A 12,718-nucleotide genomic window follows, 5' to 3' on the forward strand; every position below is an offset into this window, starting at 1 on the left:
TGCAGACTGGGATGTGCCATCTCTCCAGGCACGTGATGAGGAGCAGTGTCAGAGCAAGGCTTGGGCTCTGCAGGTCACAGCACAGCTCATCCAGGACTCAGCCCAGAGAGCAGCTCTGCCCTGTGGCCCTTCCAAAGAATGATCCTTCTCCTCCTGCCACTCCTGGACGGGCACAGGGTTTGCTCTGCACTTGGGCAGGTGATAAATGATGCTGTGAGCCTGGCTGAGAGCATGGGCACACCTGGAGGAGGGGACTGGGGCCAGTTCCTGGCACAGCCCACCAGAAGGGTGAATTAAAACTCACCCCCTTGTCAGGACACCCCATGAGGGACTCAGAGCTGCACAGAACTGGGTCTGTGCCAAATCACAGCTGTGGGGCACAGGTTCTGCTCAAGAATGACATTCACATGGTATCTTTTGGAATTGAGCATCACTCCTCCCAGTGCTGCCTGAGTCTGGGTACCAGGATTAGCCCAGGGATGACCAGCCAGAGTCTGAAGGGCTCTCAGAGGAGTAGAGGGATAAAATACACGTTCATGTTCCTGTTTGCCATGCTGAGGGTGAGCCTGAGAGCTGTACTGCAGGCCCTTAATGACGTGAGGTGCCTCATGGGATTCTGCCCTGCTCAAAAGCACAACACTGCACACTTTCACCCAGGGAGCTGTAAGAAGAGTGGATTTCCACCAGTGTCCCTGGGTTGCAGGTCAGGAAATGAGAGCAGACCTGCCAGCCCCCTCTTGCTGGGCCTTCCCAAGCAGATTCCCTCTTTCCCAGGTGATGCCAGCCCGTGCCACGCATTTTTCTGACATCCTGCTGGCGTTGCAGGGATGAGCAGCAGGAACAGCACTGAGGGCTCCCACTCTGGGGCTTCTCCTTTTGTTCGGGAACATTTGAAGTCCCTCCTCCGTCCCCTTTTGCATCACTGCTGGCATCAGCGGGATGGCGCCGGGGGCAGAGAGGGACAGCGGCGGGACGGCCACTGCGAGAACCAGAAAACAGAGTTTTAGCCCCGAGGGTGAAGCCCTGGGGGCACGCTCGACCTTGCCCCCTCCTCCCCGGGTGAGCAGGGGGCGATCCGGGCCCCGGGGGCCACCCCCGGTCGATGCCACACGGGGCCAGCACAGCCCCGTGCAGCCCATGGAGAGAAACCCGACACTGCCAGACACTCCCTTGGAATAGCCAGGGGCCGAGCAGGAACCAGGAAATACAAGCTCTCCCTGTCCAGAGAACGCTCCAGCTCCATGGGGGAAGGAGCGACATGGGCAACCTGTGCAGCTGCGGGCGCCCGGGGTGAGTGCGGCGCGGGCGGGGGCGCGGAGGGCACGGGAGGCTCCGGCGCTTCGGGAGGATTTGGGAGCTTTGCGTCCTTGTGCTGGGCTTGCCAGGGCTCCCCCCTGGCTCCCAGCCCCGCTCCCGGTCGGCTCAGCCCGGCACGGGAGGAGGGAGCGGGGGGTCACGGCTGGGGGGGTGTAGAGGGAGGCGCGGGGGCAGGAGGGGAGAGGGGACGAGGGGCTTTGCTGTCACGTCTCTCAGCCCCGACGGGCTGTGCCACCTCCCCGCAGTGCCAGCTTGGGCTCCTGCAGCAGCCCTGGGAAGGAGCTGCTTCAAACCTCTGTCCTCGCCCCTCCGGGCAGGGAGACACCCCAAGGTGTCCCTTTGTCGCACTGCTGGGAGGGGTCCTGGGGTTCAGCCACCCCCTATTCCAGCCCCTCTCCGCTATTCCAGCCCCTCTCCCCGCCTGCGGCTGTCCGGGCTTTATTTACGCTCTGGAAATCCTGGCCACGTTCTGGAGATGCTGTCGCTGTCTCTCCCTGGGAGGGACGGAGGGAGGGTGACACTTTAATCCCTCCTGGGTCGCGCCGTGCCCTGGACCTCCCGCTTGCAGAGAAAGGGCACAGTGGAGCATCACTGGGTGCCAAGTGGAAATATTTTCGGCTCTGAGCGTGGAACCAGGGGAAGAGCCGTGAATGTCAGAGTGAAGCTCCGAGGACGTTCTCTCCAACACCGCGTTTGTTAAAAGTATGAGAAATTCATCGGCGGTTTTTAATAATTCCAAGCGGCACAGCATCACCTAGTGGAGGAAGGTTCAGGACACCGAGGTCCTGCCAACCTGAGCCCTGAGCTGGAGGGCAGAGGAGTTTGGGATTTAGGAATAGGAGGGGTGGTGTGGAAGGCTGGGTCTTGATGTGTCACCCACCAAAACTCCCATTTTATTTCCTCTACCCTGTGTTGGAGGGTTAATGAGGTACCCAGGGCAATCAGTGAACAAAGGGCCTGACCAGGGGGTGCCTGGGGCACAGTCTGAGGTGTTTAAAGAAAAGCTATTACAGCAAATTTATTCACAGAAGAGAGTTATTGATGAATATGCCCTCGGGCCTGGGTGCCTCTGCAGTCATGACCACGGGCAGGGCAGGCTCCAGGTCGTTCTCACCACTCAGGGCACTAAAGTGTGCACAGACAGGAAAACACCCCCAAATTTAGGATTATGTAGGGCCAAAACCAGGATGGCACTGACATGGGAAAAGGGGAAGAAGCAGTGCAGGAGCAGGGACATGTGTGCTGTCACGGAGAATACAATGTGCTCCTCTCAGCCTGGGAGTTACAACATGTTTGACCCGGTTCTGAGAAGAGGGGAGAGGTTTCCCTGCTCTCGTTTCCCTTGCCACACATGCCCCAATTACTGGGAGATGCCGTCTCCTGCCTGGCTGTGCTTATCCTGCAGACAGCCCAGAATAGCTGCAGCCCACACGCTGCCTGTAATGCTCCCTCCACAAGGGGAGGGAGGCAACCAAACCAGCAGCTGATCCAGCAGCCTCCCTGGCAGCCGAGGGGAGAGGGGACCTGCTGATTCTGCCTCAAATGGGGCTGCTTTGATTGCAACCCACAGCGTGCCCGAGGGAAAGGGCTCTGGCACACAAGCCTTGCCAAGGAGGGCCCTGGAGACCCTGCACACAGTGGAGGAGGAAGGGAGAGCCAAGGGAGAACCACCACCGGACAAATTGAACAAACTGAGTTGGAAGGGAGCCACAAGGACCATCGAGTCCAGCTCTTAAGGGAATGGCCCATACAGGGGTCAAACCCACAACCTGGGTGTAATTAGCACCGTGCTCCAACCAGCTGAGCTGATCTCAGGGTCAAAGCAGTTCTGCCTTGATGTAGCCCTCCAGACTTTGCCTGTCAGGGGCTGGAGGGCTCTCAGTGCCCCCGTGGGCAGCCCCGAGCAGGGACATGTGGAGCGGCGCCGGATCCCTGCGTGTGGCCACCCTGCCTTCCCCAGGGCTGCCTCTGCCTTCCCCAGCAGGGCTGGTTAATCATTACTGACCATTTTGAATGTCTCCAGGTTCTTTGCCTGCGTTCAGGCTGGGTTTTTGTTTTCCCACTGGAGTGCCAAAGGCATTACTGCACACGGGGGCACAGCTCTGCCTCGGGCACTGCGCTGTGACACGACCAGCTGGCAAATGCACACCATGTGGGACGTCTAATAGTCCTTGGAGACCAAATGGTGACCCTGCAGCCCCATCCAGCAGAGGCCTGTGAGCCCCTCAGCTGCACTGTTGGTCCGTGGCCAGCACCACAGGGACATGTGTGCACAGGAGGAGCCATACAAGGGCTGGCACCTGCTCCCTGACCCCCCCAAACGTCCTGCACTGGTGACATTTCCTTCATGCATCTGTCCCACAATGTGACAGCACTCTCCCCTGCCAGCCCCAGCCTGCAGGAGCTCAGCTCTGGGCTCTGTTGTTACAGCTGGAATGGATTTGGCTCCTGTTCATCCCAGGGCTGGAACATATCTGTGTTTGGCTTGTCTCCTCCTGGTCACACAGGTACAGCTGAGATTAGGGTTTGGCTTGGCTAATAAGTGCACAGCTTGTTTGGTTTGGTTGTGCTCTAAGTGGAAAGCTGAGAACAGGAAAAACTGTCTGAACCACTGAATTAGCACAAGCTCTGTGCAGGCTGCTGGGGAGGGGAGCCAAAGCACAGGGAATGACCCCCCGAGCAGGGTTTGTGCTCTTTGAGATGATGTTCTTCTCTGAGACACTTCTTGGGCCTGTCTCACCCCACAGGTACCCGGGGTTGGGGGGGTTGGGTCTGTGTGTTGGGAGGGCAGGGGCTGGGGATTGTCAGGGCTCACCTGTCTCCCTCTGATTTCAGGAAGTGTCCTTCCCCTTTCAAAAGAAAGAAGGAAAAGCAAGGTAAGAACGGGTGAAAATGCTTTAGAGGTGGGGTGGCTGAGCCCCTGGTTGGGTGACATCAGTCAGTGCTGGCTGTGGGGGGACCCCTGAGCTCCCCTCCCACACTTTTTGTGTTTAACCTTCCTCAAGAGGAGCTTGGTAGAAGCAAAAGGCAACATTTCTTTGAATCTTAAAGCAAAGGGTGTGGTGTGCCATGGGGGAGGGAAGGGACTTCAGCAGCATCTTTAGAATATCAAAGTCTCACATCAAAACACAGGCAAGTGCTCTCAGTTGGCAGCATCAAACTCCTGTAAGAGCTGCAAACATCTGCCTGACAACAGTCCCCCAGAATAAAGTGCATTCCTTAAGTAGCTCAGTTGTGTCCTGTGGCCTTTGGGCCATGCTGGGCAAAATATGTTTGTCAGGCAGCAAAGGAAATAACAAAGTTAAAACTGGATCTGACTTCTCCAAGGGCCTGACAAGGAAGCTCTCTGTGCTGTGTCTGTACTCCTGGGTTCTGCCAAGAACACTGTGGTCCACAGCATGTTGTCATCCTGGGAAACCTTATTTTTCCCAAAGAAACAAGGCCAGGCTTTCTTCTCAGGGACAGCATCAGGGCTGAGGGTGGCAGATGAGGAGGAGGAGGTTTGATTTGTGCCCAGTGGGGAGAGCCCTTGGGCCGGGCACTGCATTGCTGCACCCAGAGGTGGGACAACAAACAGCTGTTAACCTGGTTTGCTGGTGTTTCCCTTGCAGGAACTAATGTGAGGCATGAGAGTGGACAGCAGCAGCCTGGCAGGCAGGTAACCAGCTTCCCAGAGCTTCTCCCCTGACTGTGCAGTGAGAAGGCAGAGCTGGCCCCCACCCCCTGGGCTGGATGGGCTGGGAGGACACGGGGCAGCTTGTCCAGAGCCATGAGCCCTCTCACCCTGTGTAGGCATTCCCAGCTGTGGGAACAGTGTGCAGGACACTGTTTTCCCCCCCTGGAGCGCAGTGGAAGCAGCAGGATGAAACCCCTGAGGTGTCAGAGGGCTGGCTGGGGCTGGGGGAGGCAGGGGCAGCAGCAGCCCAGGGGGCTGAGCTTCCAGAGCTTTCCCTCCCCAAAGGTTCCGACGTACGAAGATGTCCCTGATGTCCCCGTCTACGCCACGGTGAGCAAAGGCCAGGGGGTGCAGCAGGACGAGAGCATCCACTATGCAGACATCCAGGTGTTCTCCAAGGCCCGGGAGCGCTCGGCGGCCGAGGTGAAGAACCTGCAGCTGCAGAATGCCACGGAATATGCCACCCTCAACTTCCCCAGGGCCAGGCTCAAGTACGACAGCAAGAATGGCACCCTGGTGTGAGAGACTGGGTGGCCTCCTCCTCCTCCTTCAGCAGCAAAAGGAGTTCTCAGACTTAGAGATACCGCAGATCCAAGGGAGCCTCGTGGACACAGCGAGACTCTGGGGGGAAGGGTCTCCCACCACAGACATTCTCACAGCATGGGGAGTTCCCCATCCGATTCTGCTGATGAAAAAACCCCTCTTCCCCTTGGAAGGGTTGTCCCTGACGCTGGAAACCCACCTCCTGTCAGCACTGGGAGGTGGCAGAGCTGCCCCTGGGCTGGTGAAGGCTCAGAGCTGCAGGGAGGACGTCCCTGCTGTGGCACAGCTGGATCTGGGAACGTGGCACACAGAACTCAGGGCTGGGACGAGGGAGGTCCCAACACAGGGCTGTGTGTCAGTGTTAAGAAAATTCTGAACGTGCAGGACTGACACGTGGCTGATGCTGTGAAGAAATGAAACCTTCAGCAGCATCCACTGCAGTGTCTTCTTCCAACACCTGCCACGTGGCTGCAGCCATGCACTGTGGGCAGGCCCTTCTCTCAAAAAGCAGTGTTCTGTGGCCATGCACAGCTCTGGAAAACCGAGCCAGGAATGCAGAATTAAAGAGGGGTACAGGACAATTCTTTTCACTGGTGGGCTGTGCATCTGTAGCCCTCCATGCACACAAGTGAGAACTGAGCTCCTGGCTCTGACTGGGAGTGAAACAAGGAAAACTGGCAGTTTAGCTGCAAGGCAACCCTGGATTTAGGGCAGTTATCCAGTCCCTAGAGTCCAGCAGCTGTCTGCATGCCTGAGATACTGGGCAACCTTAGAGAGGACTTTGGACTTTGCCTCCATTCTTCCTTATGTTGTACTGTCAGCCTTAGTCATAAACCCCAGTTACACAGAGCACACAGCACGAGGTGTTACCTGCTAACCCTCCCAGACACCCCTCTGTGTCTGTGTAGGGATCTAAAATAGTGTTAATGATGCAGCCCAGCACTGGGTTTGGCAGCACTGGCAGTGGAACAGGGCCCAGGCACTGCCTTCAGGTCCTAAATCAGTGCTTGGCACGTTCTGTTCCTCAGCAATGCTCTGCAGAGCTGGATGCAGGCCGTGGGACAACCTGGTTATTGCCAGTGTTTAAAAGTGGACGCCTTGGTACCTTTTGTATACATACATAATATTGCATATTATAACTCAGCTGAATGTAAAAAGAATGGAGGAGTTCCTGCTTGTTGCAAAAAGTTAAGCTGGTGTGGGCAGTGTTTGCTAAGGTGGAATTGTTTGAGGACCAATCTTGAACTTTTTCTGCCTTTTGGCTGTGCTGTCAGCAGGGCTGTTGTAAGGGCAGAGGAATCTGTGTAGAAGGTCCTTTTTTATAATGGATATGATATATTTTTCTACCTGAAAAGGGGTTTTTTTTGGCCTATGCTGTGCAGCTGACCTCAATTGGGCCATTGTAAGGGCTGCCCTTAATTTACAAGGGGTACAGGATGATGTTATTGGAAGGGCTGGCTTTGAGCTCCCTTTCCTGCTCCTCTTTCTGTACTCCACGCCCAGCATGAAACCCTTTGGGCTGAGGGTGACTGAGTGGGCCCAGGGTTTACTGACACGAGTTGGAGGGAGCTGTGGGGCACTGGGACACTCAGCTCTGCCAGCCCAGTGTCAGACAGGCTGCCAGACCTGGTCCATGCTGGGCAGCTGGGATGTCCCTCCTTGCACTGACCCCTGGTACAACCAGCAAGGCTCCAGCTCCAGCCAAGCCCTCTGCATCACAGGAACAAACTGGATCTTTTTAGAAACGTCATCAAACGTGGACTATAGCTCAGGAGATGGGAGGGTCTCTAGAAGGTGCAAGACTGCAACAAATGATTTTAAAAAGCCAATCCAAGTGCAGACAGCCTGTTATTGCAGTGGCATGCACAGAGAATGGCACGGAAGCTTTTCCTCCCCCAGCAGCAGAGCTGGGACTGGGGACATGAAGGGACATTAAGGTCAAGCTGCAGGGACACCAGGGTCAAGGTCCTGGGCCCAAACTGGTGTATATTTGCACATCCATCACGTCAAACCAGTTCTGCCATGGACATAAACAGGACTGGGCTTGGCTCGGAGATTTAAGTCACATTATTCAGTTCTGTTGGTCTGTGGCTCAGCCCTGCTGTGCTGTGAATGGGTGGGAGCTCAGCCGTGTTTCAGTGAGAGCCTGGGCCCTGGAATGGTGGGTTATCTCCCTCTCCCTAAGGAGCTCCAGCTCTGCAGTGCTTGGGGTCGTTTCTGGAAGTGCAGCACATCTCGGAGACAATCCCATGCTCCCACCCAGGAGTGGGGATTTTTGCCTGTTTTCCAGCAGAGAAACGTGAAAGCCGCTTGTTCTGCGCGACGGATTTTTTTCCAAAGGACTCGGTTTGGCACTTTTTGAACATTAAAACCCCCCGACATTGCATCTCCTGTGCCTCCCGCGGGCGTCACGCGTGGGCGTTGATGTTGATGTAGCATTAAAGGCGGAATGTTTCGTTTTCAGTGACAAACCCGCGCTCTGGGGGAGGCTCCGGGGGGGCGGTGCTGGGCTTCGGGTCCCCCCCTTACCCCAGTCCCGTTCCCGGCTCCCCGTTCGCGAGTCCCCGTTGCCGGCCCCTGTCCCGGCTGCGGGCGGAGCCAGGGACATCCCGCCCCATCCCGCCCCATCCCGCCCCTGTCCCCACGGCAACCAGAGACGCGCCCCGGGAGCAGGTACGGCCGGGAGAGCGGGTCCGGTACCCGCCGCACCTCAGCTCAGCCCATCCCTGCTCATCGCATCCCACCTCACCCGTCCCACCTCATCCCACCCCATTCCATCCCACCTCACCCCGTTTCACCCCATCCCGTCCCATCCCACCTCACCCATCCCACCTCACCCCATTTCACCTCACCCCATCCCATCCCACCTCACCCATCCCACCCATCCCACCCCACCTCACCCCACAGGGTCCCTGCTGTTCCCTGTGCCCCTCCCTCCCCAGCTGGCTCTCCCTGTCTCACCCCATCCCCTGCAGCCCCTCATCCCCCAGGACCCCCCTGCTCCCGGGGAGCTCTCTCTGTTCCCCTCATCCCTGTCCCCCACCCCATATCCCGGGCTCCCTCAGCCAGCCCTGCTGCTCCTGGGGCTCCCCACGCTCCAGGCCCCCATCCCACCCCCCTTCCAGGGGCACCTGGGGTCACACACCCCTGGGAGGGCTCCAGGCTTTGTCCCACACCTCGTTCTGCAGAACGAGCCCCAAAACACCTCCAGCCTGAGAGAACCCCCCTCAGCTCCACCTCTGTCCCCTGTCCTGTCCCACCCCTGCCCTTTGGATGGACCAGGATGGCACAACCAACGTCCCAGTGCCCCCCTGCCCCAGGGTCACACCCCTCCCACCTTTAAAGGATTGTTAAACCCCTAATTCCTGCTGCCATCCAGTCCTCCCCATGGAACCATCCTGCCAGTGCTCCCAAACTCCCCACCTTCCCTTTCCTTTCACCCCACTTCCCTCGGGACTTCTGATGGAAGGCAAAGCATTGCATTTACTAGGAAATAAATTACTAGGAAATAAATTACTAGGAAGTATCAGTAGGTGGAATTTTTGTCCTAAAACTATTTATGGCTCTGTGCTGTCTGGGCTAAACGCCCTGAATCAGAGGACACCCTGAATATTTAACGCTGGGGACAGCTCTGACTGGCAGATTTGACTGCCACTGAATTTGGATTCCCCCTCTGGAGATGGCAAGAGATGATTAAGGCCTGTGTGCAGTGTGAGACAGTGGAATCAGGAATGGGTTTTCCCCGTGTTTTAGAGGAATTCTGTCCACCAGACATACTTTTCACGGCGAAGAAAATGCAAATGTGTGTAAATGGCCCTAAGGCTGGAGCCCTTGGATATATTTTCTGCAGGAAATTAAAAGAATGGGCAATTTTCCCCCTTTGTTTTAATTATATTCAGACTTTTCTTTTTTTTTTTTTGGTCTGTTCTCCCCGTGAGAAAGTTTTTTGCTTTTTATTTAATAGATTTGCTTTTCCCCTCAGGCTTCAAGGAGTGCTGGTACCTTCCCCTGGGGGCTGAGCTGAGCATGGGAACTGTGATGGACATGGTGCCCTGTCACCCACCTCCTGCACCCTCTGTGAGTCCCCAGGGGCCCTTTTTGTGTGTCACCTCTGGTTTGGGGGCTTGCTGGGGAGTTTGGGAGGGGACACCGAGTGACACAAAGCCATTAAGTTGCACATTTCAGTTATTTGGATGGAATTCCTGACTTGGCCTCACTTTCTTTTCTCTCCCCAACCAACATTTTATCAGCAAGGCCAGGGGTTGGGGACGTGCTGGAAGTGGCCAGGAGATGGCAATGCCACCAACCAAACTGCCAACTGTGGGGTTGTTTTGAAGGTCACTCACAGCAGGAACACCTCTTGTGAACGTGGCCCTTTGGCATCATTGCCCCGTGCCCTTCATTTTGGAATTCCCCCATTTCCCGGGGGAAACTCGGGGAGGATTGTGGAGCATCATTTCAGTGAGAGGCTGTTCCTTCTTCTTTTTGCAGAGGGAACACTCAAAGGCACTTTATGATGCCATAAAACTGAAAAAAACCCCAAACAAACCACGTTTTCTGCTACAAGAAGCTGAAAAATTTCAGAGTGAAACACAAAGGGGGAAATGGCATTTAATTTTCCAGAGTTATTTTCAGCACACACGTGCACCCAAGGTGTTCCCTTAATAATAATAATAATAAACAGCAGAATGGCTCAGCATGGCCTGCCCCTGTGCAGCCATCAGGAACAGCCTGCTTTTATTCCCTCACATTCCCATTGTCAGATCCAGGCAGCTCTTTTCCAAGATAAGAAACCCCACGCAGAAGCAAATCTCTGATGCCAAAACCTCTGTACCCGAGCCTGGCACACAGAAAGAGAACACTTTGCTGTGTTGCACATTTCTTATGTAGCCCTGAAAAACAGATAATAAAAATACCAAATATACAATTGTAATAAATGTACTGTAAGAATATTATAAATATCAATATATTAATATTATGAACAAATATAATGTAACAAGTAAATATATATATAATAAATTATTAGTCAGCAAGAGCATTATAAACTCCACAGAAAAGGCTCTGTTTGTTTTTGCTTCAAAATTAGGTCACTTTCTGCCTGATGGGGAAACCACTTAGTTTTTCCAAAATATTTTAGTGAAATTACAAAGGCACAGGCTACTCGATTGCATCACAAAGAGATGGGGATAAATATTTATTGCTGCCTATTTAATGGCATTTCGAGGCTCCAGAGTAAACTGGATCAAGGGACCAACCCCCAGCACTTCCAGCTTACGAGGTTTTATGCAAAGCCTCCCAGTAATCTGTTGTTTTGCTTCACAGATGTGGTGTTGCAAGCGATGAAAACACAAAAATCTGCATTCCCGGGGAATCAGGAGCGGCGGGGAAAGCAAACATGAATAATTTAAAGCTCGTGTGTCACGGAGGTGTGGGGGGTGACTCCTTTTGGAACGGCCTGGCTTGGTTACAGAGGGGAATTACCTGTTGCTCTCTCCCTGGGTTTCAGCCGCCTCTCCCCGTGTGATGAGGGGAAATGGTGAAATTATGCTTTTGCCCCGTGATGCTTCAACACTTAAACAGGAAAAAAACCCATGTTTTTAAACGTGTCTCTCGCTTAGAAGTGCTTGGCCGGGTCTTTGGGACCTGGGGCCGCGGGTCAGTCCCTGCAGCCTTCCTGGGCAGGCACAGCCTCTGCCTGGAGCCTCTTCACCCACTCCCACAGGGATGTCTTTCCTTTTTTCCCCTTTTCCCCCGGGCATTTCCTGTAAGGTGATACGAGCCTGGAGAGATATCCGATACTTACTCCCGGGCCGAGCGCACTTATTGATTTAGAACCGTGCCGGGGCTTTCATTTAATTGTATTTCGCTTCAGTCTGAGCATTTTTCTCCCTCTCCCTTTTATTTTTTTTTTTTATCCCGACCGTTTCAGCGTTCGAATGTGCGAGCGATGTAAACGCCGTGGCTGCCGCGGGGCTGCAGAACTGATTCCTTTTGCTTTCCTGACCTCCCCAGGCATCTGCTGTCCCTCCCCTGCCCTCCGCCAGCAGGGCTGGCTGGCTGCGGTGGGTTTGAAAACCTCATTTTTTAAAATATTTTAAAATATTTTTTTTTAAACTTTTATATATGGAAAATGGGTTTCAGATGTTGGGGTTTTTTTTCACCCACCCTTCCGAAGCTCGAGTCCTGCATCTCGCGGGCGGAGGCGTTTCCATGGGAACGCCGTGACATCCCTGCGGCCGCTCCCTCCCTCCCTCCCTCCCTCCTTCCCTCCTTCCCTCCCTCCCCGGGCATGCCCACTGCGAGCCCGGACTTTGGCTCAACTCTCCCCGAGCCCCGAGCCCCGCACGTATGGGACGATGAGAGCGGTCCCCCATGAGCTCCAGGCCTTTGTCTCTGCGAGGAGAAGGAGGAGGAGGAGGCGCCCGGAGCTGCCCCGCGTCCCCTGAGAGCCTCGCCCGCCCGCGGGCTCCCGGAGGACGATGCTCGCCTGCCTGGCCAGGGGCAATTTGCTGGATATTCTCCAGGAGGGCTTCACGGAGGTAAAAAGGAAAAAATCCGCGTCCCCCAGAGCTCACTTCCCCGCGTGTTTCCCTGCGGGAATTGCTGCGTTCCCTGCGCTCCGAGGGAGCGGGGAAGCAGGAAAAGGAGCGGGATTTGGGGCTGGCTGCTGGCGGAAGGGAGCACAGCCCTCCGTGCCGCACGGCTCTGTTCTGAACTGCAGCCAGGGCAGACTATTCAAATTCAATTCAGCAATAGGGTTTCGTTTGCTTTTCTTTTTCTTTCTCTTTTTTTCTTTTTTTTTCTTTTTTTTTTTTTTTTTTTTTTTAGCGGTTTGTGGCTGTTTTACAGCCGGTGGTTTTAGCTCGAAGTTTTTATTCCCTCCCCCGGTGCTTTACGGTCGTACCAGTAAATAATACAAACTACTCCGGAGTTGTTTGTTGTGCGGAGCTGACTCCTCTGCCGATGTCTGTGTGTCTGAAGGTTGTAAATCTGCTTTGTGGACTCTCATTTCTTCCGAGAGGCTGACAAAGAGCGAGCTGGCTGGGTGGTTTCCCCCCCTCCCCATCTTTTGCTGTAAGTTGAACCTCTAACGGGACTGAAATTCAGCTTGGTCTGGAAAATGTAATTTTTTTCAAGTGTTCTTTATTTGCTTATTCTGCTGTTAGGAGGCTAATAAATCAT

General features: G+C 54.7%; 2 protein-coding genes across 6 annotated transcripts in view; both read left to right on the forward strand.

Annotated features, from left to right (window-relative positions):
- The first annotated feature begins 406 nt into the window (after positions 1-406).
- Positions 407-7,920, forward strand: CUNH11orf52 (chromosome unknown C11orf52 homolog). Its single transcript, XM_051812199.1, has 4 exons — positions 407-1,290; positions 4,153-4,193; positions 4,929-4,975; positions 5,279-7,920. The coding sequence occupies exons 1-4, from the start codon at positions 1,103-1,105 to the stop codon at positions 5,513-5,515; spliced, it is 513 nt and encodes a 170-aa protein (XP_051668159.1). The 5' UTR covers positions 407-1,102; the 3' UTR covers positions 5,516-7,920.
- A 191-nt stretch (positions 7,921-8,111) lies between these two features.
- DIXDC1 (DIX domain containing 1) overlaps positions 8,112-12,718 on the forward strand; it is a 31,150-nt gene continuing 26,543 nt past the window's right edge. For 3 of the 5 annotated variants that reach the window (XR_007908450.1, XM_051812197.1, XM_051812196.1), the window contains exon 1: positions 11,812-12,075. Coding sequence is in view for 4 of the 5 variants with exons in the window: in XM_051812197.1 (XP_051668157.1) it covers positions 12,016-12,075 (60 nt within the window). In the remaining variant the exon portion in view is untranslated. Of the gene's footprint in view, positions 8,210-9,518; positions 9,614-11,811; positions 12,076-12,718 lie in introns of those variants that run through there. The other 2 variants (XM_051812195.1, XM_051812194.1) reach the window with 2 other exon arrangements.

This window comes from Manacus candei, unplaced genomic scaffold (assembly GCF_025592945.1).
Source record: "Manacus candei isolate 608988 ecotype Guabito, Panama unplaced genomic scaffold, ASM2559294v1 h1tg000086l, whole genome shotgun sequence".
NCBI classification, from domain to species: domain Eukaryota; kingdom Metazoa; phylum Chordata; class Aves; order Passeriformes; family Pipridae; genus Manacus; species Manacus candei.

Bases quoted from the DNA above. Each gene is read 5' to 3' on its own strand.
- CUNH11orf52 (XM_051812199.1), top strand. From the start codon at position 1,103: ATGCCACACGGGGCCAGCACAGCCCCGTGCAGCCCATGGAGAGAAACC. The intron at 1,291-4,152 runs GTGAGTGCGGCG...CTCTGATTTCAG, and splicing joins TGCAGCTGCGGGCGCCCGGG to GAAGTGTCCTTCCCCTTTCA. The intron at 4,976-5,278 runs GTAACCAGCTTC...CCCTCCCCAAAG, and splicing joins AGCAGCAGCCTGGCAGGCAG to GTTCCGACGTACGAAGATGT.